Below are 27,496 nucleotides of genomic sequence, written 5' to 3'. Positions count from 1 at the left end.
TACAACCTGTTTTGTTTTACCCAAATTTTTATTAAGTCGTATAATTTATTCGTGTGTACGTAGTTGTGTCTGATAATTCTGTGCTTTATTAGAGTTTTGACCAGTTTGCCTGGTACTGAAGTTAGGCTTAATGGCCTGTAATTTCCAGGATAACCTCTGGAGACTTTTTTTAAAAAGGCATTACATTAGCTATCTGCCAGTCACCTGGTGCAGAGGTTGATTTAAGCGATAGGTTGCTTTCCACAGAAGTAGTTCTACAATTTCATATTCCAGAACTATTGGGTAAATACCATCTGGTCCTGGTGACTTATTTCTGTTTAATTTATCAATTTGTTCCAAAACCACTTCTACTGACAGCTCAATATGAGAAAGCTGCTCAGATTTGTCATCTAAAAAGAATGGCTCCGGTGTGGGAATCTCCCTCACATCCTCTGCAGTGAAGACTGATGGCCTTGTCTTCCTTGAGTGCACCTTTAGTACCTTGATTGTTCAGTGGCCCCACTTACTGTTTGGTAGGCTTCCTGCTCCTGATGTACTTAAAAAAAATGCTGCTAGTTTTTTTTGTGTCTCTTTTGTTATTTGCTCTTCAAATTTTTTTTGGACTGCCTAATTTATGCTTTCACACTTGACTTGCCAGAGTTTATATTCCTTTATCTTTTTCTCACTAGGATTTGACTTCCAATTTTTAAAGATTTCTTTTTATCTATAACTGCCTATTGTAGTGAGTAGCTTTTGGGGAGGGGTTTTTTATATCTATATCTATCTAGCTATATAAAAATAGAATATCAGGGTTGGAAGGGACCTCAGAAGGTCATCTAGTCCAACCCCCTGCTCAAAGCAGGACCAATCCCCAACTAAATCATCCCAGCCAGGGCTTTGTCAAGCCTGACCTTAAAAACCTATAAGGAAGGAGATCCCACCACCTCCCTAGGTAACCCATTCCAGCGCTTCACCACCCTCCTAGTGAAAAAGTTTTTCCTAACATCCAACCTAAACCTTCCACGCTGCAACTTAAGACAATTACTCCCTGTTCTGTCATCTGGTACCATTGAGAACAGTCTAGATCCAACCTCTTTGAAACCCCCTTTCAGGTAGTTGAAAGCAGCTATCAAATCCCCCCTCATTATTCTCTTCTGCAGACTAAACAATCCCAGCTCCCTCAGCCTCTCCTCATAAGTCATGTGCTCCAGCCCCCTAATCATTTTTGTTGCCCTCTGCTGGACTCTTTCCAATTTTTCCACATCCTTCTTGTAGTGTGGGGCCCAAAACTGGACACAGTACTCCAGATGAGGCCTCACCAGTGCTGAATAGAGGGGAATGATCACATCCCTCGATCTGCTGGCAGTGCCCCTACTTATACAGCCCAAAATGCCGTTAGCCTTCTTGGCAACAAGGGCACACTGCTGACTCATATCCAGTTTCTCATCCACTGTAACCCCTTCGTTAGGGGTCTCAAACACATGGACCACCAAGCTCCCCGTGCCCCCCCACCGGCCCTCTGCCTACCCGCGGGATTGCCCCCTCTGGCGCTGCAAGCCTCACACTTTCTGCACCACCTGGGGCAGCGGTGGGGACTTCAGGGAAAGGGTGGGAAGAGGCGGGGCCTAATGGAAGGGGTGGAGTGGGGGTGGGGCCAGTGAGGGGTGTGTGGCAGTGATGCGGCTCTCGGGTCAATGCACTAGTCCTCGTGTGGCCCTCGTGGTCATTTGAGTTTGAGACCCCTGCCCTAGGTCATTTTCTGCAGAACTGCTGCCCAGCCACTCGGTCCCTAGTCTGTAGCAGTGCCTGGGATTCTTCCGTCCTAAGTGCAGGACTCTGCACTTGTCCTTGTTGAACCTCATCAGATTTATTTTGGCCCAATCCTCTAATTTGTCTAGGTCCCTCTGTATCCTATCCCTAACCTCCAGCGTATCTACCACTCCTCCCAGTTTAGTGTCATCTGCAGACTTGCTGAGGGTGCAGTCCATGCCATTCTCCAGATCATTAGTGAAGATAGTGAACAAAACAGGCCCCAGGACCAACCCTTGGAGCACTCCGCTTGATACCGGCTTCCAACTAGACATGGAGCCATTGATCACTACCCGTTGAGCCCGACGATCTAGCCAGCTTTCGATCCTCCTTATAGTCCATTCATCCAACCCAAACTTCTTTAACTTGCCAGCAAGAATACTGTGGGAGACAGTATCAAAAGCTTTGCTAAAGTCAAGGAATAACACGTCCACTGCTTTCCCCTCATCCACAGAGCCAGTTATCTCATCACAGAAGGCAATTAGGTTAGTCAGACATGAGTTGCCCTTTGTGAATCCATGCTGATTGTTCCTGATCACTTTCCTCTCCTCTAATTGCTTCAGAATTGATTCTTTGAGGACCTGCTCCATGATTTTTCCAGGGACTGAGGTGAGGCTGATTGACCTGTAGTTCCCCAGATCCTCCTCCTTCCCTTTTTTAAAGATGGGCACTACATTAGCCTTTTTCCAGTCATCTGGGACCTCCCCCGATCACCATGAGTTTTCAAAGATAATAGGCAATGGCTCTGCAATCACATCCGCCAACTCCTTTAGCACCCTCGGATGCAGTGCATCCGGCCCCATGGACTTGTGCTCATCCAGCTTTTCTAAATAGTCCCAAACCACTTCTTTCTCCACTGAAGGCTGGTCACCTCCTCCCCATACTGTGCTGATCAGTGCAATAGCCTGGGAGCTGACCTTGTTCGTGAAGACAGAGGCAAAAAAAGCATTGAGTACATTAGCTTTTTCCACATCCTCTGTCACTAGGTTGCCTCCCTCATTCAGTAAGGGGCCCACACTTTCCTTGACTTTCTTCTTGTTGCTAACATACCTGAAGAAACTCTGCTTGTTACTCTTAACATCTCTTTCTAGTTGCAACTCCAAGTGTGATTTGGCCTTCCTGATTTCACTCCTGCATGCCTGAACAATATTTTTATACTCCTGCCTGGTCATTTGTACAAACTTCCACTTCTTGTAAGCTTCTTTTTTGTGTTTAAGATGAGCAAGGATTTCACTGTTAAGCCTATATATATATAAAATATAAAATGCAGGGTATATGAATAGTTTGAGCCTCCATGACGCTGGTTTTTTAAAAGTTTCCATGAAGCTTGCCAGCCTTTCACTCTTGTGATTGTTCCTTTTAATTTCAAATTAGCCTACTCATTGATGTATAGTTCCCTTTTTTGAAGTTAAATGTTACTGTGGTGTGTTTCTTTGGTATTCCCCCCTACCAGAATGTTAAATTTAATTTTATTATGTTTGCTATTAGTAAGTGATTCAGCTACGTTCACCTCTTGGACCAGATCCTGGGCGCCACTTAGGACTAAATCAAGAACTGCCTCTCCCCTTGTGGGTTTCTGGATTAGCTGCTTCCAAGAAGCCGTCACTAATGGTGTCTAGAAATTTGATCTCCTCATCCTGAGGTGACATGTTTCCAGTCAACATGGAGACAGCTGAAATGCTCCATTATTGTTGGGTTTTCTGTTTTTGCAATCTCTCTAATCTCCCTGAAGATTTCACCATCACCATCCTGTCAATGGGATTTAGGATTCTACGTGCTTAAATCATCTTTGGAAATGGGACTTCAGCTCCTGAGTCATTTAGATGATTTTGAAAATTTTACCTATAAGCTCTCATGTTTCAGCCAGCCACTAATTGAGAGAGGCTAAGAAGAACCTTCCTCTGTGGGCAGGTTATTTCATAATTGTCCATTATGAGGTTCCAGGAACCTTGGTGCTGTCCACTATTGGAGACAGAATACTGGAGTAGATGGACCATGAGTCTGACCCAGAATGGCAATTCTTTTCTTCCTGAGTGATGATGGTGCCCAGGAGATCATGTATCTATGCCTTACTCTCCGAGGACCTGATCTTTTAAGGTTCTGATCACTAGCGTGATCTTATTGTGGGGGAAGAAGTATTGCCTAGTGGACAGAGCAGTGAAGAGGGACTTGGGAGACCTGGATTCTATTGCTGGCTCTGCCAGTTGCCTGGTGGATGACCTTGGACAAGATACTTCAATACCCCTTTGCCTCCATTTTCCCACTGGTAAATGGAGATAATGATACTGACCTCCTCTGTAGCTATGTGGATGGCAAGTGCTGCAAGAGTTAGATAAGACTATTCATTATTTTTATCAATTCCTATTAACTTTGCAACGTGTGCTGTGCAAAGTTTCAATAGAGTATAAACATTCATTAGACTTTCAGACATTTTAGCTGTTGTGAAACACATTTAGCCTGGGAACACCTATGCTCATCATTCTCCTTAGTGACATAGAGTTATTAGTTAGGAATTCACCCAGCCATTCTGCAGGCCAGATGGGAGGGGAACATTACAAGTAGTGAGCAGTAGCTTGAATGTGTTGGAAAAATTAGCCTGCAGTTGGGTTTTCAAGTGTTACTCGGTAGATGGCTGTTCTACTAACACGTTATTTTCATAACAACTCTAAAGGCTCCTGAAATACCAGTGAAGAGTGTTACTTCTCAGGTCTGAATGAGAGTACCCAGTCCCACTTCACCAAAGAGTATGACCTTTATAAATAAGTTATCCAACCGGATCAATCCTGGCTCCACCACACACTACTGTGCTTTGCAAATATCCAAGAGAAAGACCCAGTAATGGACAAGGAGTCACGATCACGTTTATCATTGCAAAGAACATTGTTATTCATAGTCCAGTAGCTTTATAGCAAGCATAAACTAGCTACAATAGGGAAGCATAATGCATCTGAACATTATTTTCATTGGAATAGTTTCCATTTCAATGACACTGGAAAAAAAAAGGATACGAGATAAAAATGATAAAACAAGGGGCAAAAGCCAGAGGAGGTATTTCACGTGGAGAGTACCACAATGTCCCTCTACATTCTGTCCATGTGGCATTTGTCATCTAGCAATGTGGAAGGACGGGAGTTAGATGGGAAATCATTTAATCCCGAGTATGCTTAGTAACCAGTTCCCAAGTTTCTGTACTTGATACTTTACAGACAATCCAAAACCTGCCATGTGGCTGCTTGTGATATTTACCAACAGTGGGACTTTCAAAAGCATTTAAAAGGATTTAGGAGCAGCAGTCCCAATGAAAATTGATGTGACTTGTGCTCCTAAATCCTTTAGATGCTTTTGGAAACCTCCCCTAAATATTTTCTAATATCAACAGATTTGCACCTGATGTGATTGTGAAGCCAGAAAACCTCAAATTTTGCTATTCATCACTACTCTTCAACTGGCCATGCTCAGAGGTGGTTCAAAGGGCATAGGAAGGAGCAACACACATACCAACAGACAAGGTAAAAGATAAGACAACAGTATATACATGGGTCAAGTACACTCACAGACTCTCTCATCTTCTTATCTAGTAGTCCTAATGGATTTCAGCATGGGATAAATAGTAAGGAAATTCTACTGTACAGTCATGCTGAATGAAAATTAAGGCACTTTTAAGCTCCAGCAACATGATTATTCAAGGACTGAATAAGCGAGTGAAGCACTGCATGCAAATTAAACAGATATAAGCAAGAGTGATGACCACTTTCATGAATTGAAATGGATAAAGCTGCAGCCACAGAATCCAGTTGAGAACAACCCTGAATTCGGTATTGTCCCCACAGTAACTATTAATACAGTCAGGATGGCATTATTGCAGTAGCATATCATAAAGGCTTACCATTTTTGGAGAGAATCACAGCCAAATAGTCATGAAAGTAGGTGTCGATGTAGAGCAGGAGGCTCGGAGCACGTGTTGTCAGGAAGCTAAATGCAATGTTTTCCTTGGACATAATGGCGTCTGCATAAATGCCAGACGATGAAGTGCTTGCATTTTTTGTCACTGGATAAGGCTCTTGGAAAATATAGGTAACTGAGGTGCCAGCTTCAAACACTGCAGAAACCTCTGAAAATAATACATAAACCAAGGAATCTATTTCAGATGGTGCATTTTCAAATCTTACAATTGGACATAGGCCTGAACCAGACCATCAGATCTGCAATCCCCACCCACCCCAAATCTTTCGAAAGCTGCAGACGTGAATCTCTGATTTGAACTTCTCCAAGTCAGGCTGTCTGAGTCAGCCACACATGTTTCTGTTCCTGTGAGAAGCCCCTGAGTAGGGTAGGGGCAAGATGCGCCTGGAGCTGTAGAAGCCAACTACAGGTGCTCGAGTCCTTCTCCATGGACATGGCAGATGCAGGCAGACTACCACAGAAGAGCATCACTCAGAGAGGAGCATGCTGCAGAATGTTCCTTACACATTCTACAGAAAGGACCTCCATCTTGGCTTGTTTCCAGGCACTTGGAGAGACCCTCTTCATACTTTCAGCCTGGTCGCCCATGGAAAATCACTGAGGATGCAAGCTGGAGCCAGACCCCCACCTTAAACTATTGTGGTGGTAGCAACAGAGTTCTGCAGGTCTGCTCTGAGTTCGAGGTCTTTTTGTCCTCGTTCTACCCTAACCAACCTTTGAAGCCCATATCTGTTCCTTCCTTTAAAACAAACAACTATTAACAGTCCACCTTTACAAAGGTATTGTAGCTAAGAGATATGCCTAGGTCCTCAGGAAAGGAGAAGTCTAGCTATATGTGGTCATGTCCAGGAGACAGACTTTGTGTTTGCATCACATGCATAAAATGGTCTAGCCACAAAATATATTTAGATGACAACAGTAGTTGGAGGGTGACATCTTCCACTATTTACTGGGTAGTCGTAGGTTGATTCAAATGGTACTTTCCCATAGTCCACAGTATCTGTACCCACCTCTGAACAGGACACTGGTATTTATTCAGTGTGCCTATTGCAACCTTAGTGCCAGATCTGCAATTCACATAAGTGGGCACAGTTCCACTGAATTCCACAGAATTAAGCCAATTTACACCAGAAGCGGGTCCAACCCAGCGATTAAACATATGGCATCGGAGAGGCAGCCAAAATAAATACGCTCACATGCAGCCTGGCTGTGATTTAGAAGTAGAGGAAGATTATGGTGGATTACAAATGTGTTTTTCCCCCCAAAGCACATTTAATCTGTTCTTTTTGCTGCATGGACAACATCGGTTAAGGGCTTCTTGCCTTCACTTCCCTGAAAATTATCCTCTCACCCCGATCTCTTTTTCCTGAGAGTTGCCTGGATGGTGAATACATATTACACACAAAAAAACTATGTTAAAAGGACATTACTAAGATTGCAAATGTTGCATCACTGATCACAAGACTCAGCTTTTCCAGAACTTTCCTTGTTCCAGGAATCCAGACCTTTTTCTTTAAAAGCCTACTGCCAGTGGAGACCTCCTCTTGCAGCACAACCTCAAACCAGCCTCCTCTTGCAGCAGCAGCAGCATTATGCCCCATGAAGACACACTGAGCATTCCAGCCCCCTCACCATGCCATCTCTCTACTTTTAAAGGGGCAGCTCCCGTTTCTCCTATTGTTTAATTTGTATCACTATTAACAAAAGTCACAAATATAACAATAAACCAGGAATCAATATTTTTACTAAATATAGACAACATGACCCTATTTCCATAACATTGATTCCAGGGACCTCACACATCATCATCAAACACTCAAAGGTTAGGAAATGTTAAAATTAAGGTTGCCTGTGTAGCTGCAATTTAGGGCCACAGAGCTTGCCAAGAGCTGCGAGGCGAGCGCATGGAGCAGTCGTGCTGCCTACCTTCCTTGCAGAAAGGCCCTTCGTAGGGAGAGCTGGTGCAGTCACAGAAATAGCCGTTGTATTTCTCCACGCATTTGCCTCCATTGTGACAGAGATTACCATAACTGCTACAGTGTCCTGGGCAGCCAGGCTTGACTCCAGGGGTCATTTTAGCCCTCTCTTCCAGGTCCAGTTTCTGCCCATTTAAATGTAAAGAGCGGATGCATCCCAGGAAACCTTTCTGTCTTGAAGCTGTTCCCCCTTAAACAAGAGAGAGGAACATAAGAGTTTTGCTTTGAGTGACAAGTCTGAAAAGAAATGCAAAGCTACAAAGAAATGCAAGCACCCCAGGACAGTCATAATACACAGCAATTATCCTACAGTAACATTTTAAGTATGTTTTCAGGGAATACAGTGCCAGGTTGGCATCTCTGGAGACTGAAGTCCTCTGTTCAGAACTCCATACGAAATGGCAATTCCTGCTGCTCCTTGTAAATGTCTCTTCACACTGCACCCTGCCTGACCTGGTCATTCCTGGGAAATTTCATCCTGCTTTAAACTTGATTTTTTTTCTTCCTGGATGAGAAAATGATGAACTGTGACTTCCACTGTTCTGCTAAGCTCTTTTCATCACATTACCATGTCCTCCTAACCCACCCCCACCCAGTTTGCCTGTTTTATCCACTTGCTGCATTTAGACTGTGCCTTGGGGCACTGACTTTCTTCTTTGTTACCTATCTGCACCAAATCTATCTCCTCCAGGTGCTACCATAATACACATAATAGATGGTGATTGTAATCCTAAGGGCAGTGGAGTTCGCTGACAGGCTACTGACTGGTCAGCACAGACAAGAACAAGTCATGTCTTTTACCTGTCATAGGTGAATGCTATTCAGGCCAGGGTTTCCCCACAACTCGCGGCCATGATGTTGAAAATGACTGGTCCTTGTGTGTGTGACCAGGCAGTTGTGCTCAGAATCATATCATTTAACTTGGTTGTTAAAATAGTTTAAATATGATTAAATGTCTTAGTGAAAACAAGCTCTCTGGGGTGAAAGGGCAGCTTAGTCTCTATGGTTTATAGTCTAAATTAATAATCTGCTTCTAACCACAAGGACCCATATTTGTAATGAGGACACCTGTCCCCCGAGAAGTGGGCTGAGACATTAATATCAATTAATGATGGCAAAGATAGTTCATAGCAATACCACTCCATTTACTATTCTGTTGAACAGTTTCCAGTGTTTTGCTCTTGAAACGTCTGTGGTTTTCCCATATCTTCACTGAGGCTGCAGACTGCAATTCTGTTTCAAGAGCAAAATATCCTTTTCAGACTGATTATTCTTGCTGTGAAATTTTGGGCTTTTGGCAACACAACTCTGAACTAAGAAGCACCTCTCTAAACTTACTCACATGTAGATGTTGGTCCCAATGCCACATGATCAGCTGAGCATGATCAGAGAACAATATGTCATAAGACACTTTTGCGATGGACTGCTTGGAGATCAGGGTGTGTTTTGCTGTATACTGTTCAATTAATGTCGCTCTTCCACAAATTAAGAGAGAGACTTGTGGGGGAGGAGAAATCTCAGAGAAACCCTATCACTCCACCCTACAGTACTGGCTGATGCTTTCCTCTCCTGCATATTAACAGCAGGAATCCATAGGCACTGAATCTTGATGGGGATAATTTAGCTCTGTACAGCATGACTGTGCCTAAGAGACAGATTGACTTTATGTGCTTTTTATCTTTCATTATGCTCCAGATGATAGAGGCATTTTCTTGAAGAGAACAAACATTTACAGACTCTTCTTTGGAGCAAATTCTGTCTTCCGATGCACAAGCACTGGCTTTCTCCTGATTTTAAAGGCAGACATGCATCTAAGGACAAGAATTTGGTCATTTGTGTTTATTGTGACCTGCGTGAATGGCCACGCCCAAATTCCTGCTTATTGGGGATCATGCTCCAATTACATATGTTGGCCAGAGAACCACCCCCAGATTTCTAAAGCTAAGCCCAAAGGGTTGACCCAGGAAGACTTTTTGAGATCCAGGTCACCCTTGCATCTCTTTGTTTTGCTATGGACTCCCCTCTCTCCTAAGGAAAGGAAGAGGGGAGAGGACTTTTCTTTGGTTTGTTTACTTGAAGGACCCCCCTCTTGGGCTTCCACCGGCAGGGGAGAAAGACATTAAAAGAGACCAGAAATTGGGTTTGGAGGGGACTTGAGGAAGCCCCTGCCCCTGGAAAATGGTGGAGAATGTGGGCATAATCACATGTGATACAAGGGTTTAAAAAAAGCCTTAGAGGGGATAGAGCCCAGCTGCTCCATGCAAGATGGAAGCGGCATAGTGGTATAAGTGGTTAGCAGAGATGCAGCACCAGCAGCCTGCTCAGCAACAGCAGTTCCAACAGCAATTGCTGCAGGAATGGGCCACCCAGCAGCAAGTTCAGGCCACACAGCGACAACAGCTGCTGAGGGAACTGATGGCCCAGCAGCAGGAATTTCAAAAGGAAAGGATACAGCGGATACACCAGCCCTATGATGCCCCCACAGAGTTCCAACAGGTCATGCATCTGCCGAGGGGGTCCCCCACCAGTATCAGTAAATGTAACCAAGATGGCACCAGATGATGACCCTGAAGCCTTCCTAGCTGCATCTGAGCAGGTGGCACTAGCAGCCCACTGGCCTCCAGAACAACAGGCCTTGATTCTGGCCCCATACTTGACAGGTCCGGCCCAGGAAATCGATCAGAATTGGGACTTAGAGAGAGCAAAAGACTACAAACAAGTAAAGTCTGCCATTTTGGAGTACTTGGCTATTTCCAGAGAGACTCACCATCAATGGTTTAGAGCCAAGAATTACCCCAAGGGGGTGGGACCCCGGATAGTAGCGCAAGGGTACAGAAAACACTACTGGAAGTGGCTCCATCTGGAGGAGCGATCAGAGGCCCAGGTTACCAGAGCCATCATAACAGAACACTTCATAAAGATATGACCTGTGAAAGGCAAGGAGTGGGTACTACAGCACTGCCTGGGGACAGTATCAGAAGTGGTACGGCTAATGGAGGACTTTATAGAAGCTGAAAGATCACTAGAGGCAGAAACCACCCCAGGCCTCCATAGGGTGGTGACCACTGTGGGGGGCGGGGTGAGCCAGAATCAGTAACAATCTCTCTGAAGGACCCTGAAAAGTTCCTTCCACCTCTTGGCCCAAGATTAGTCCCAGCAAGGCAAGGGTGGTCAGGCACAGATACATCATCATCCATGGGACTGCCGGGCACCGCAAACAATGGGATCAGGACTCACAGACCAGGGTCCCGCTGCCACGGTTGCACCGACCAGGCCCAACATCACCTAGGAAAGATGCCAGTAGCACCAGCCATTTAACGTGCTATTCTTGTGAGCAGACATGACACATAAACAGGGAGTGTCCCTCTGATGGAATGTGAATATGCCCAGGGCTGGACAGCAGAAACCTGGGCAGGGAAAAAGAATCACACCCCATCCCAAGTTGACAGTACTGGTGATGGTCCAACGGAAGAGAGTTCAAGGACTCTTAGATTCCAGTTGCAGCCAGATAGTGGTTCAGGCCTTCAGGGTGGGAGGTGACAACTCCCCTAAGAATACAATCTACCTGCATGGTGATGTCAAAACCTACCCAAGCCAGCGGCTACCACTGACAGTGGGAGCCCATACCTCAGTGGTAATGATAACCGCTAGCCAAAGAAGTGGCCTACCTCATAATCATAGGGCAGGGTTGGCTTTTTTTCTAGGGAGTCTTTAATGCACAAGTCTGGAGAGTGAGAGAGAATCCGGATCCATCAGCAAAACCCGTTCCCTGAACTTGGTAAGCCTTGGTGGAGCCAAGGATCCTGAAGGAGGAATGTCCTGAGCAACATTCCTAGGTGATGTTGGGCCTGGTCGGTGCAACCGTGGCAGCGGGACCCTGGCCTCTGACACCAACAGGGAAAGAAGAGGTAAGCAGTCAGAACCTGGAATCCCTACTACAGAGCAGGAATTTTGTGCAACAGCAAAGGAACAACCCTACACTGAACCATGGAGCGCTTGTATTGAATTGAAAGGGATCAACAAACTGGGGTGGCGAAGCTGATGCCACACAAATACCACTGGGCGGTGTTCCAGCATGCACATGATAGCCCATGTCCTGGACACCTAGGGAGAGAGAAGACATTTCTTGGGTATTTGCCCAATTCTACTGGCTGGGAGTGCATTATGAGGTGAGAGAATACTGTTCCTCCTGCCCAGAATATCAACTGGGCAGCAGTAACAGGATCCCTAAGGCACCCTTGGTCCCTCTGCCCTTGATTGAAACACCCATCAAGAAAATCAGAGTGAACATAATTGGGCCCCTAGAAAAACTGCCTTGCAGCATCAGTACACATTAGCGATTGTCAACTATGCAACCAGGTACCCGGAGCCTGTTCCTCTGCGCTCTCTGTCAAAGCTACAGTGATCACTCCAGAACTCCTGAAAACCTTCTCATGCGTGGGATTTCCCTATGAAATATTAACAGATCAAGGCACTAGCTTCACCTCCCAGCTGATGAGTGAATTATGCTCCCTTCTGAAGGTCACATTCCCGAAAACCTTGGTGTATCACCTGCAGACCGACAGCTTAGTAGAGCGATTTAATAAGATGCTGAAGGGAATGTTGAAATGCTTTGTCAGGGACAACCCCAGGCAGTGACAACCCCAGGCAGTGAGACCAGCTACTCTCACCATTCCAGTTTGCCATAAAAGAGGTTCCGCAAGCATCTTTACGGTCATCAACCTTGAGGAATCTTGCGCTTACTAAGAGAAGGTTGGAAGGAACAAGATGTAGGGGACATAAACACACTCCAGTATGTCTTACAATTAAGGGACCAACTCATAAACATAGGGGTGGTCAACAGGCAGAGAGAATTTGAGAAAGGCCCAACACACCCAGGAAATAAATTACAATAGAGGGGCACAACTATGGACTTTCCACCCAAGCGACCGTGTCCTGTTGCTACTACCCTCAGCCAAGTCTAAATTAATGGCACAGTGACAGGCAAGTCAGGTTGGTTTACTAAGATCTATCATGTGAATCTTCTCAATCCGTGGAAAATGTGGGAGGCCCTGCTGATAACTCCCTTTCTGACTGAACCTGAATTAGGATCCCAAGTAACCAGTGTCCAAGAACTCACAACAGTCCCGGGGGTGAGGGGCTCTTCCCTGTGCAAAGAAAGTAGCTCCTTCAATTGATTGAGGACTTCACAATAGTATTCTCCACCCACCCGGGAAGAACACAGTTGGTCCAACGTCATCTAGAGATCACCCCAGGCCAGCTGGTCAGGGAGAGCCCTAGACCACTGCCATGGAAGATGTGAGATACAGCCTGAGAGGCAGCGCGAGCAATGCTGGAGATGAGGGTACTTGTGGAATCAATAGTTCTGGTTCCTAAACCATAGAGTTTGGTTCAGTTCTGCATTGACTTTAACAGATCAATTCCATCTTGAAATTCAATGTTGACCTAATGCCAAGGCTAGATGAGTTACTGGAGCAGGTGGGACCAGCAAAACACCTGACCAATATCGACCTAACAAAAGGCAGATTCCTTTATCCCCTTCCTTGCAAGACAAAAAAGCTTTCTCCACCTCTTTTGGGGGCTTCCAAATCAAGAATCATAGAATATCAGAGTTGGAAGGAACCTCAGGAGGTATCTAGTCTAACCCCATGCTCAAAGCAGGACCAATCTACAGACAAATCTTTGCCCTGATCCCTAAATGGCCCCCTCAAGGATTGAACTCACAATGTGGGGTTTAGCATGCCAATACTCAAACCACTGAGCTATCCCTGCCTGCCATGGAGTTGCTGTGACTTTCCAGCCCCCCACAGCAATATGCTGCAGCCTATGTAGAAAACATCATCCTCTATAGCCCTATGTGGTAAGACCACCTATAGCACTTAAAGGCTGTATTAAAAGCTCTCCTGGATGTGGGACTTATGGCCAACCCGTCTCCCTGTTAATGGATCATGCTCCCCTATTCTGGATCCACACCATGAAAGACACAAATCTACGCACAATGAGATGAAACCTTTCACTACCACCCTACAGTTTCAGAGTACAACACTGGATGGGAAAGGTGCATACTAATGCTGATTTCTTTTCATGGGAGATTGGAGATGGAGACAAACTGACCCAGAACAGCTTTTCCAGCTTGAAAGGTGGGGTATGTGAAGAAACATACCCTCACTCTGACGGAGAGGAGAACAACGAACTCTTCTCACATTCTCACACCACCACTGAGGTGCATTTTAGACTAAGCTCCAGGGGCTGACCCAGGAAGGCTGCCTGAGATCTAGGTCACACTTAAATCTCTTTGTTTTCCTACAGATTTTCTTCTCTCATAAAGGAAGGGAGAGGATTTTTTCTTGTGTTTACTCAAAGAACACCCCCTCTGGCCATCCACTAGGGTGGGGTGGGAAGAAAGACATTATAAAGGACAGGAAACAGGGTCTGAAAGAGGCATGAGGGAGCCCCTGCCCACCCCCTTACAAAGCCATAAATCCAATTCTTTATTAAGCCCATAATTTTGGTGTCTATCAAAGTTATGAATTTAAGTTTCCAGGTTCATCTTCTGAAGGTGTTGGGTAGGTTTCCTTTGATATGAAGAACTGAAGGGTCAGATATGAGTGATCACTTTGTGAAAAGTGTTTATCCCCGGGTTATATGGTATTTTTTACCTTATGCATATGATCTGAATCTTCTCTCTGACCCAGGGATATTAGCATGAGGTTCAAACTTGCAAACAACCGGGCTTGGGGAAACACTTTGCTAAGGACATGACCGTTAAATGAACTACTTTTGCTGGCAGCCACAGGTTTATGCAGCTGGGGTCTTACTGAGCAGCTCTGAACAGCCAGGAAGAAGCCTCTGGGATGGGAGGGAGCTCATGCCAATGATTCAACAGCAAAACATAGTGCAAATCAATACTGTAGCTTAGTGGCACAACTGGCTAAATGACTTAACACTCTTCAAGGATTAGTTGTTCAAGGCTTTGTTTAAAAAACAAAGGATGTTTTCTTTTGTTGGAAAGAGATGGCATTAGGGAGGATGTAGTGGACTGAAGGACTGTTGGGGGACTGCTTTCTTTTTATAATATAGACACAGAAAAGTGTGTGTGTAGATAAGAGTGGAGGGGGACTTAGAAGGCAGTGGGAAACAGGTGGCATCATGCAGCCGAACTACAGGCTCTACTCCGTAGCCTCCAGCCAAAATGCTCATAGAAGCAGGCTGGAGGCACCATAAATTAAGCCTAAAAGAATCCTCCATGGAACAGTACATGCTGGGACATGACTTCGGGAGCTTAGCGCTGCACTGTGTAACATGGTCAATCAGGCTCAATGTTATGAAATTTACTACAGAGTCTAAGGAACGGCCAATAATGGGGGAAGGGTAAAACCAAACAGAACCATAGAACTGTAGGGCTGGAAGGCACTTTTAGAAGTCATTAAGTCCGGCCTCCTGAGCTGAGGTAGGATACCTGCCTGATAAGTGTTAGTCCAAAATGACAGGGATTCCTCCAATGAGGGAGAGCTCCCATGGAAGCCTATTCCCGAGTTTAACTACCCTTAGAGCTGGATTTTTTTTTCCTAATATCTAAACTAAATCTCCCTTGCTGCAGATTAAGTCCGTTACTTCTTGACCTACCTTCAGTGGATCTGGAGAACATGTGACCCCCGTTCTCTTTATAACGGCCCTTAACGTCTTCCAAGGCTGCTATCAGGTCCACCTTCAATCTTCTTTTCTCAAGACTAAACATGCCCATTTGTGTTTGTTTGTTTGTTTTTTAAACTTTTCCTGATAGGTCAGGTTTTCAAAACCATTTATCATTTTTGTGCTCTCCTCTGGACTCTCTCCAATTTCTCTACATTTTTCCTAAAGTGTGGTACCTATAACAGGACACGGTACTCCAGCTGAGGCTTCACCAGTGCTTAGTAGGACAATGACCTCCCATGTCTTACACCTGTTAATATACCCCAAAATGGCATAAACCTTTTTCACAACTGCATCATATTGCTGATTCATAAGCAGTTTGTGATCCACTGTAACCCCCAGATCCTTTTCAGCAGTACTACCGCCTAGCCAGCTATTCCCCAATTTGTAGTTGTGCACTTGATTTGAATTTGAACATAACATTTGCATTTGATTTGATTTGAACATAATGGCTCCAGTCCCTGGTTGCAGCTGAGGAGCAAATGGTGCATCTCAGGATTATGAGAGGAATACAAAGGGAACTCTAAGTCACCTCTGCCTTCTGCCAGTTCTGGGCTGCTCCGAACCAGGCTTGTCCTCTGGGACAGCAGCACAAGAGCTTTATATGGTACAGTCACGTCTCCGGCTTTGTATTCTGTGTTGAACATTATGAGACTAGAGCGTGCCCTTATCCTTGCACAGGAATGCAGGGAGCTTCCCTCTCTTTTGTGCTAGTTATGGCCATGTTTACACTGAGTGGAAAATGGGGACTGATCTTTCTACTCACCCCTGAGGCCGAAAACACCCCCAAGGGAAGAAGGGAGGAGACAAGGACGCACCCTCACGCCCGCAGCCAGCTGAGTGGGTGGACTGAACTATCCAAACGAATAGTGTAGCAATTTCACTCCTGAATCTTTGGGAGGGATTGTGGATCAGCAGAAACAATCTCCGCTTTTCCCCCAGAGCACGCAATGTGCTGGTATGACCTTGCACGGCCCTCAGTACAAGGCTTAGTGCAATTTATACAACCTGGCCTGCAAGCTTGTGCCTGGTTTGCCCTTTGCACTCTCAAAATGAATCGGAGGAGTATACACAGGTGCAGCAGGTATGAAATTCAATGGGAACCGGGCACATTATTTCCTTGGAATCCTTTGAAATCCCAACCCTTCTGATATGAATTTACTGAGGTGCCAATAATTCAACACTGAAGGCCATAGAGTCATCTGACTGGCAACACATACTCTACATGTGTGCGCGCACACACACACACACACGGAAAATCACATCAATAGCATGCTACATATTCTGTGTGTACTGACATATATCAACTGCCCTTTAATTATTATAGCAATCACAGTTGAAAAATATTTCAGAGCGGTAGCCGTGTTAGTCTGTATCAGCAAAAAGAACGAGGAGCCCTTGTGGCATCTTAGAGACTAACACATTTATTTGGGCATAAGCTTTCATGGGCTAAAACCCACTTCACTGGATGCACACCGTGGAAAATACAGTAGTTTTTTTTCTCTTGCTGATAATAGCCCACCTTAATTGATTAGTCTCCTTAGAGTTGGTATGGCAACACCCATTTTTTCATGTTCTCTGTGTATATATATCTTCCTACTGTATTTTCCACTGCATGCATCCGATGAAGTGGGTTTTAGCCCACGAAAGCTTATGCCCAAATACATGTGTTAGTCTCTAAGGTGCCACAGGTACTCCTCATTCTTTTAGTTGTAAAAGAACCTTTCTGGTACTACCTAGGTAACTTATAGAGTATATAAACCATGTAACCCAAAATCTATTATTAGGTCAACACCTTTGCACCTCCCCTATTATGCATAAATAATAAGAATGTTGTCCTAATGAGGGAGAACTGTAATTGAGTGCAGTATGGCCCCTAGTGCCTTGTTAGATGGTATTGTCATAATGAGGGATGGAACAAAAGCAGAAACTTCACTCTGAATCCCTTCATCTTTTGTTTGTGGTGTGTGGGGCGGAGAAATTGCAGGGTTTGGATTTGAACACTCCCCTCTTGGTCCTCTCCCCTACATTCCTCGCCCCCCTCCCGAGGATGAATGCACAATTAGAAGGGATTATTTTCCAGTTTCCACTTTGAATGCATCTACTACCTCATGAGGAGAGAGAGAGTATGAGGTTTTGGCATTGTCCACCCCAAACTCTAGATCTGCTGCAGTTTCCAATCTAAAACTTAAGCCTGTGCCTAAGATTATTCTGAATCTGAACTCTGTGCTTGCTCCACCTCTCTATGGACACTGTCTCTGGAGCACACCACACTGAAAGACTTTCTAAGCACTCATGACTGATGACTGTCACTTTGGCTCTGTGGAAAAGGACTTTGTTTTGCTCTGGGGGCAGAGTTAAAGCACAGAATTTAACAAAGAAGCAGTAATATAAATGGATGATCCAGTGGTTCTGCTCACTCCTTACTCAAGACACAGTGTAGCAGTAGCTTTAGCATTATTTAAAACTTGGGAGGAAACACCCCCAACTGCACAAAAACACCCATGAATATCCTCCTGTCACCAGGATGCGGTGAATATCCTCATGACTATCCTCCTGTCTTGCGAGCGCCCCCAGCTGCCTGCACACACACTCTAATTGCAGAGAGTCTTCAGCAACTCAGCCCTCCGGCCGAGTCTCACACTGTGGAATGAGACCCGCAAAACAAGACCCCTTGCAGGGTAAACAGTTCAACAGTCTTTACACAGTCTCAGCGATTGAGCCGTACCCCCAGGGTTTCCTCCCCAGAGGCAACGTCTTCACCCTCGCTGGGCCTCTGTGACCCCAGCTCTCCAGCTGGGCCACCAAGTACTTCAGGCCCCCTTCCAGGGGTGCGTCAAAGTCCAATAGAGTCCAAACAGTTCACTATCTTGGCCCTATTCAGTGGTCTTCAGTCTCCTCTCTGAGTCTCAGGCCACTCCCCTGTGGCCAGCAGGACATGGGCCTGACCACGTCTCTGGGTCCCAGCCCAGGGACCCTATGGATAGCAGCCAGGTGCCACTGCTTCTCTTTTAGCTCTTTGCTATGCTGCTACAGCACCACGGGCCTCAGCACCTTCACCAATGGTCCACCCTCACCTCAAGGCATATGATGAACATATCTTGCTCCTCGCTCCTTGCCAGCAGCTGAGTTGTCCATGGTACTACGGCTCCCTTCAGCTAGCCAGGAGCACCACTTGTACTCCTCTGGCTCCAGCAAGGAACTATCTCTGTTTTGAACTGCAGCTCCCTTTACATGGGTCTGCAACCCTCTGATTGGCTGCTCCCTGCAGTCTTTCCCTGATTGGCTGCCTCCTGCGCAGCCTCTCTAGGCCAGTTGAAGGATTTAACTCCACTTCTTCTTTCTGGGATGGGGTGTGGTAGGACCTTGAGGGCTCCAGCAGGGGGGCCTCTGCCTAGTACACCCCATCAAACCTCCAGGATTCACTGACTGACTGGGGAGCCCACCGGAGCTCAACAACAATTTATACATAAGCTTAGTGACAGAGTGGAATTCCAAGTACAAGTAAATGCTTGTATATTTCTCCCGTCCCTTCCCACCCCCCAAAACAATACCTGGGGACATTTTAGGAAAGAAACCACACTAGGGACAGGAAATGCCACGGCTCCTCAGCTGGCTGCACAAGCAGCCGCTATCTCTGACTCAAGCACAAATGAAGGATGGTAGAGCTGAGTTGAACTGACAACAGGTGGAAGACAGAGGCAAGGAAGAAATGCCACACTGAGCCTAGTTTCACTGTGCTCTACTATAGCTGTTAGGCGCATACACATACAGGGGCCGATTCTTACATACACCAATTCCCCTTTACAATGCTCTGATAGCATAAAGGGGGCCTTAAAGTGGCCAGAAATTGCCCCCGAGTACATCCAATAGACAGCTATGCAAAGCAGCCTTAAGGTTTAAACCAGGGGTTGGGCAGGCAGTTGCAGGGACTCAGAATACAAGGAACACAAAGGTAGCTTAACGCCACCTTAGCTTGTCTCCCTGGCCCAGGAATGGCATGACTGAGATTCAGGGCCATACCATGTACCTGGTACCATGATTCTGGATATGGAACCACAACAGCCGCACTAGCGAGATAAAAAGAACCAACTGAGAACTGAACTCTACTCTAAAATCTTATGAATGAGCTGAAGCTCAAGAACATGCAAAGCACAGGGGTTAGAGTGGAAAAAATATAATGGTGAGACCATCCTTAAACTCCACTCATGATCTCAGAGTGGCCGGATTTTTCTGCTGAAATGATCAGCAGTGAAACATGTTAACAATATTGGCACTTCAAGTGTGGTCACTAGACTCCAGAGTTAACAGTCCACTGAGACAAACAGGAGAAGTCCACGCCTCAGACTCTGAAAGACATCCTTGGAATGGGTAATTGTGTGAGGGTTCTCTGCACAGCAGACACTTAATTTCTGCAGAAGAGAATGGCACCATCAAAGCAGTGATACAAGGGGACACGGCCAAATCCTGGCTAAATACCACTAATAGCTCTATTAACATTTCCGAAAAAGGCTCTGGTGCAACAATCCCACATAGAGACAATTCTGTACATGTCACCAGGTAATAGCTATCCTACAATTTGATTTTAAGGCAAAGATATAAGGAGAAAATCATGCCATTGCTTACAAACCTAAAACCATGGACTTTCATGGAGTATGAGGGGAGGATCTGTCCCTAAAGTTACATATGGTAAATAATAGAATAATGTAGGGTAGACATTATTAGCTTAGCTGGTGTAAACGGACATTGCTCCATTGAAGTCAAGCATGGTTTGTGCAAACATCTCCCCAAGTCCAAAATTTTGCCAGTGCAATTTCTCAATGCCACTAGAAACTAATCTTAGACCCCAGAATTCATTCTACTTCTGTGATCAAGGCTATATTTAAACTTCAACCTGTAGAGATGAAAGACTTTGTCACTTCTCTTCTGTCTTTATTAACATCTCTGCAGGTACAGACAAAGTTATACTTGGAAAGCTACACTGGATCCACATTTGTTCGTCATAATAGAAATATCTTATATTAATATACACCTTCCATTCAGAAGGATCCATAAACACTTCCAGAAGATAAATAAACTAAATTAAACTTTGACGGAGTCTTGTTTATGAGAATTGCAAAATACTTGAATTGATTCAGAAGGGAGGATAAAAATAAAATATATTAAATCTTGATGACTAGCCATCTCCTTCATGGAAATGAAATGCAGTGTTTAAATGAAATAAAATAGGAAGATTAATTTAAAAAAAATATTTAGAACATTTTTTAAACAGCAAATCACGTCAGCTATATGGATTATTAATTAAGCATATGCATACCGACCGTGGCAACCCCTTAATCTTAACTGGTATGCAGAGCATTGCAGATGTAGAAACAAATATATTGTATTCAGTGTTGCTGTAGCCCATGTCGATCCCAGCATATTAGAGAGAACGTGGGTGTGGTAATATCCTGTATTGGACCCGCTTCTGTTGGTGAGAGAGAGAGTTTGAAAACTTGTCTCTCTCACCACAGAAGAGGTTCCAATAACAGATATTACCTTGCTTCTCTAAACAAATATGTTGTAAGCTATGTGGGGAACACATAAGAGAACATTATGTTTGGCTGCTTCTTTCCTTTTACAATTAATGTGGTTTATTAATTATTATTATTATTTGTTTTTCAGATGGGATGAAATTTACTCCACATGATTCAGGTCTTCTATCAGCCTCTAACTACCAGGAGTTCGTGTGAGTCCTTCATGGGAAGCAGATTATCTCATATCTGCCTATTGCAGGGTTTATTTTAAGGCATTTGGAGCTGGCCATTGTTGGAGACAGGATACTAGACCAGATGGATCACAGGTCTGATCCAGTCTAGTACACCTTATGTTCCTATGTAGAAAACTCCAAGCAATTGGCACTGCTTAGGTCCGTAAGGTGGGCTGAAATGGTCTGTCGAGAGGGTCTTTCTAAAGCCAGCCAAAAATCACTGCCAATGGCATCAGCTTTTAAGTCCCTTTTCTTCATGGGTTAAATCCCAGAATCTTCTGCAGAAGCCTAGCTACTCCCTATAGGGCTATACTCCCCAGGCCATGGGCTTATGAATCACACGTTAACTGTGGTTTCCACTTCAACAGTGGATCTTGTTGATCTTTTATCTCAACAGCTGGGAGACGGCTAACCAGTCACAGGTGGGGCTAAGCCCAACTTCTTTATAGATCTGTCCTACACTATGAGAGTCCTACATGGGCCCTCTGATCTTCAGTAAGTTTCCTCTATGCTGAAAGCTACTAGAGCTTGACTTCAATATGTCTTAGCACTTAGGATGGCAAAATACTACTGAAACAATGATAGCTGGTTTAGCGAGGTATCTTTTTTTATATAATGTCTTCCCATCCAGAAGGATCCCAGCCCCACCAGACCCCAATTTTATAAGCATCTCATGGAAAACTGAAAACCTTCATAAAATGTAGGGTTTGTATATTTGGGGGAACAGAATATCCCACTGCCAGGCTGAGGTGAGCAAAGGCATTTCAGTTAAACAGAATTTCTTAAAAGGCCATCACTTATACACAGCCCTGAGTATGGAGGAGTATGCAGCCATTCAGCCTATCTCAAAGGGGAGTTCTGTGATGGCTAGAGTCTGCCTATTGTATAAGGGATGCGAATGGGGAAAGGCTCCTTGTCTTCTCTGCTTCAGTGACCAAAAAAGGCAGAAGCAACTGAGCCCAAAATTGGAGTTTGGTTGCATGAGAGTTGGGCAAATAAAGTGAAAAAATAATCTGCAAATAAAATGTCTGCTTGTCTCTTTGACTGTGTTTACTTTGCCTGTGTTCATAGATTTATGCTTGCTTTACATGGCTATTCTCACAAATGAGTTTACCGGCAGGAATGTTTACCACAATGAGCAGATTTGAAGGAAAAATTGCAGATTATTTGCAACTATGCCAGAAACCTGCATCCAAGAACTATGCCCCTCCTGTTAGGGTACATAAATATGCTACAGGACCTGTGTGTCCAATCTAAAGCGCAGAGCATTTAATCCCCACAGTGAGCTGGTTGCAAAAAGCTACAGAAATGGAAATATTCAGATATTGTTTAGCAGATCATTTCAACAGCACATACACTTGAGGAAATCTTTGTCTACGCAGTCCCTCAAGGGCAGAGGCTATGATTCTGGAGGTTTTGACATGGGACATGCAGGTGGGTAAAAGAGGTGTGTAACAGGGTGCTGGCTAGGAGAAACAAGCTAGGCCCCTGTTAGCCCTGTTCCAGGGGAAGAAGGGTAGTAGTTGGGCTGGCTGAGGGGCCTCGCCCTAATTACCAGAGTGGATCCACCTGCAGGCCTGGGTAGCCAGCCTGCCCTATAAAGCTAGCTAAGAGACAGGAAGCCGGGGGAGACAGGAAAGGGAGGAGTGTGGGCTCTAGATCCCTGCTGGCTGGGCAGTTAGCAGTCTCCCAGAGTGTGGGTCTCTGTAAATAATAGGTGGTGGGAACGGACACAAACAATAAAAGGATGCGGGTGCTGCACTTCAGTTGGTCTCTGACTGCGTTTGTGGAGGGGCCAGGAGCAGGCACTGCTACAAGGTGACAATCCTTATTCTTTTCTCCCAACTGCATGGCTGTAAAAAAGCAGGGCACTAGCTAGCCCAAAGATGCCCAACCTCAGTGGCTAGAAAAGTTGTGTTACTGGTTTACTACAGACAAAAGTTGCAAACAACCAAAAAATGCCTTAAATGGTCCCTACCTACAAAGAATTGACTGTTAAGCTGCAAACGAAAATGCCCCTCGGCAGGTGCCTCCAGAATCTTTTTAGGAAGGTTATCCACTTGCAGAGATGTTTGCTTGAGGTTCCTCTCGGCTCGGACGAAGTGCCACTGGTTGTCATTCAGAGGCGTGGGAGACTGCACCGTAGCGTCTATAGGCCCGTTTCCAACATCTATGGAGAAGGTGATCTCCTTAGGGGCTGGGATGGACAAGGGTGAGGAAGAGATGAAGGATGGAGTTAAATATCTGGTTTTGACATTAAAGAATAGTCTATAAATGAAGGCACCATTAACTATTAACCTAGCAAATAACATGGCAGCCTAGATGTAAATCTCATCCCGCAGCTCTGTTTGGTTTCCATTGTCATTACAAAGGGCTGAAGACTCATTCGCTATACCTGACTTTGTTGCTATTTCAGTGATGGTGTCCAAGGAAAACTAGTTCATTCCCCACCTGGGAAAATTAACCACTTAGATGCAAAGCATTGCACAAAAAATTGATGCTGGCAGTTAAAGCTTCCACACTGCGTGAGTGATGCCAACAGCTGGAAAAGGGCCAACCTGCCCCTCCCAACGTAGCCTTTCTAACCACGTATGGTTAATAAAAGACAACAGCAGGAAGCTAGGTTTTAAGTGTGTGATGAGAGGTGTCTGCTCAAAGCCTTTGGTCACATGGGTAGCTCTGACCCTGGTAGCAGATAAGCATCATGAGAGACAGAGTTAAGGGACAGTCTCAGAATAGAGGGGCATATGTTGCACATGCTGAGATATGAAGGGATCCTAGTGTGCATCTACACTGCCAAAAAAAAAACCCCAAAAACACGACCGACCGTGAGTCTCAGAGCCCAGGTCAATTGACTTGGGGTCACTGGGCTCACACTACGAGGCTAAAAACAGCAGGATAGATGTTTCTGCTTGGGTGGAACTGGGCTCTAAAACCTTGTTTGAGCAAGAACATCTACACTGCTATGTCCAGCCCTGGAGTAAAAGCCCTGCAAGCCGGGATAAGTTGACCTGAGTTCTGAGACTTGCTGCTGTGGGTGGGGTTTTTTGTTTGTTTGTGTTTTGTAGTGTACATCCCCCTACCCCGAGGGACAGAAATGTAATCAGGAAGACAGAGTGACACAAAGCAGTTCAAGTTGCTCTGATGGAAGTCAATAGGATGATTCCAACGACTGTAACAGGAGCAGGCTTCAACCAGAAGTCTTTGATATTATTGTTACTGAATTTATTCCTCTCCTTAAACTACTGCATACACTAGAGACTGAAAGTACCAGCTTTGTGAACTGCATGCCCAAACAGAAGGTAGCGGATTGAAAATTCATGGAAACCTGTTGTTGCAAGCCCAAGAAATTGGATAGATCTGGTTTTGGAAGCTGTTGCTCAGGTACTTGAGTTAGAAAACGTTCCATGGGGATAGGTAAAGATCTATTCTGAGCCTCTGCATCTGCTAAAAGGCCAATTCCTTTCCAAGCAGCTGGTCTTTGGAGGTTTCTCCATACAAGCCCTCTAGGCTGCAAATTCCATCTGGCTGCGAGATACACAACAAGATGCTGCTAATGAGGAGTCCAGGTTAAAAAAGAGAGAACTCCTCCAAGTTTCCCAACTTTTCAATAACTAGTTGCTTTGTGAGCTTATGTTTTGGCATGCACTGATGAAAGAATTTGCTAAACAAGCATCTAAGTGGTTTGTAGTAGTTTGTCACAGTTAGTGTCAAACTGTCATTTTTTTCACATCCCCGAGAATGATATACAGTACACTGAACTATAACCAAATTGGACTTTGATGTGCAATTAACACTAAATCATACCTCATTACCTTGTGATAATGCACCATGACATTTACCACTGGTTTAATGAATCAAAGGGCCTTGGGGCCTTATTTTATTAAATTTTATGTTGAGGTTATTATAACCATATTATAAAATGGATGGCACTCAATTCTGCATTTTCTCATCCTGACAGAATTGGGAACAGCGGGGTCTTATTTCATTTCAAAGCTACAACAGTTTTCCCCCTGTTAATATTCTAAATCAGTAGAATAAGAGAGAGAGGTTAAACCTACCAATTAGCTGTTGCTATTTTTTCCCCGTGTATAAGTTGAGCTGTAATTACTATTCAACCACTAAGTTGGCTTTGTGGTGTTCATAGGGCCTAACAGGACCATTAATGGCTCTCAGCATGGGTTAGAGCCCTCACCATACTCTTTGTGGGCCCTCAACTCTCAAGAGATCATTGCTTTAACACTATTTGCCCTTGTCCAAGAGTGTTTTATGCTGGGGTGGAGAATGACTAGGCAACGGATCTCATATGGTCAATTTCTTGACAGGGAAAAACATTGAAACTCATCTAATTAGTCCCCACCCATGAAGGGGTTAAAATTATGAGCATGGCACTTGAGAATGAGTTGTGTTACTGGCACTGAGGGCATGTCTACACTTCCCTCCAGCATGGGTTGATTTATCGCATCTAGTGAAGACGTGATAAACTGACTGCTGAGCGCTTGCCATTGACTCCGGTACTCCTCCAGAGTGAGAGGTGCAGGCGGAGTGGCAGCAGTCAGAGCCCTGGTCTACACACAGCCCCTGGTTTGAACTAGGGTACGCGAATTCAGCTACGTGAATAACGTAGCTGAATCTGACCCCCTAGTTGAAATGACCAGACTCAGGCGCCGCTGCCGGCGGCCGCTGAAGGTCGTCGACGGCAACTCCTCCTGCTGCGGTGGAGTACGGAGTTCGAACTAAGCGCGAGGAGTTCGAACTATCGCGAGATCTCTCAGCGAGCGATTTCGACTCGAAAGAAGAAACGGCGTCGACCGGCGGCGGTGTGTAAGGTAAACGCCATAGACTCATAGAATGTCAGGGTTGGAAGGGACCTCAGGAGGTCATCTAGTCCAACCCCCTGCTCAAAGCAGGACCAATCCTCAGACAAATTTTTGCCCCAGATCCCTAAGTGGCCCCCTCAAGGATTGAACTCACAACCCTGGGTTTAGCAAGCCAATGCTCAAACCACTAAGCTATCCCTCCCCCCATAGAGAAGACACCGCAGTGTGTAGATCTAAGTATGTCGACTTCAGCTATGTTATTCACGTAGCTGAAGTTGCGTAACTTAGACCGATCCCTTCCCCCCGCCCCAGTGTAGACCAAGCCCGAGTCAAGCAGAGACAGTAAAATGGCATCCTCATGTTTGAAATGTAACAACAACAATAATAATAATAATAATAATAATAATAATAGGAATTATTATAATGGTTTAGTATTAGCGTTCCAGTAACACAAAAAGGCTTCAAATGAGACAGGGGTCCCATCCTGGTAGGTGCTGCACAGTCACGTAGTACGAGATAATCCCTGCTCCAAAGAGCTTGCAGTCTAAATCGACAAAGGGTTTAAAAAATAAGTATTATCTCCATTTTGAACATGGCAAACTGGAAGACAGAGTTCAAGAACATTGACCAAGGTTCACTGGGTGTATGTATCAGTGCAGGGAATTGAACCCAGATCTAATGAGTCCTAGCCCAGTGCCTTAGCAACAAGGGAATCCTTACTCTCCAGAGACCATTTTGTCTAGCTACAGTCATGCTGGGCATTATAAAGATATCATGAAGCACTTGCTTCCCACCTCCCCACCAAAGTGGCTGTAAGGAATGAATATGGCGAATTCCCAGCATTGACGCTTACAGCTTATTTCGATGCGGATGAAATCCTTAATCCCAACGTTTTCCAGGAAGACCCCAGACACAGCCGTGGTTTTGAAGAAGAAGGAAATGTCTGCGCTGAACTCTGCATGGAAGGTGGGGAAGTGAAGATAGGAGGCCTCTGTGTTGAAGGAAGCTGCATTCCAGAACTGTCCTGCAAAAGACAATACCCTTCTCTATAGTTAACTGACACAGGGCTGTGAGTGAAAGCCACACACGTAAAGATGGCTTTTTATCAAATATATATATATAAAAAAAAAAATCTGGGATGGACATTCTGTACATCTGGAGATTGAGACGAGCTGGTACTCACTGTCTCCATGGCAACGCAAGGGGCCGATTCTCCAAGCAGCCTCCGAGTTTGACCTGTTTGTGTCAGTGATCACGAGTTGAGTTACAGGCAAATGGTCTTTGAAGGAAAGAAGGCCAGTATCATGTGTCCTGGTTATAGCAAAGAGAAAAAGCAAATGAATCGAGGATATATCCCTTCCATTCCTTATGCAAAAGAACATTTGATATGTGTTGACAATTTTTGATTAAAGCACAATTGTTTCTTTAAAGTTACCTAAAAAGCTTGCTTATATATATATATATATCTATATATAGCCCCCAGAATACCTTAGAGCAGCCTCAAGGCT

General features: G+C 44.9%; 1 protein-coding gene across 7 annotated transcripts in view; it reads right to left on the bottom strand.

The window, feature by feature from the left end:
* The window catches only part of CNTNAP5 (contactin associated protein family member 5), a 397,960-nt gene that overhangs the window by 44,528 nt on the left and 325,936 nt on the right, over nt 1-27,496 (bottom strand). For all 7 annotated transcript variants that reach the window (XM_039494759.1, XM_039494757.1, XM_039494760.1 and 4 more), the window contains 5 exons: nt 27,172-27,299; nt 26,842-27,012; nt 23,147-23,365; nt 7,678-7,917; nt 5,675-5,899 (listed from right to left, as the gene is read on the bottom strand). In XM_039494759.1, the coding sequence (XP_039350693.1) occupies nt 5,675-5,899; nt 7,678-7,917; nt 23,147-23,365; nt 26,842-27,012; nt 27,172-27,299 (983 nt within the window). The remainder of the gene's footprint in view (nt 1-5,674; nt 5,900-7,677; nt 7,918-23,146; nt 23,366-26,841; nt 27,013-27,171; nt 27,300-27,496) is intronic.

The sequence above is a fragment of the Mauremys reevesii genome, linkage group 11, assembly GCF_016161935.1.
Source record: "Mauremys reevesii isolate NIE-2019 linkage group 11, ASM1616193v1, whole genome shotgun sequence".
Classification (NCBI taxonomy): Eukaryota; Metazoa; Chordata; order Testudines; family Geoemydidae; genus Mauremys; species Mauremys reevesii.
Note: the sequence above shows the minus strand (reverse complement) of the source record. Positions and strands in the feature narration are given on the sequence as shown.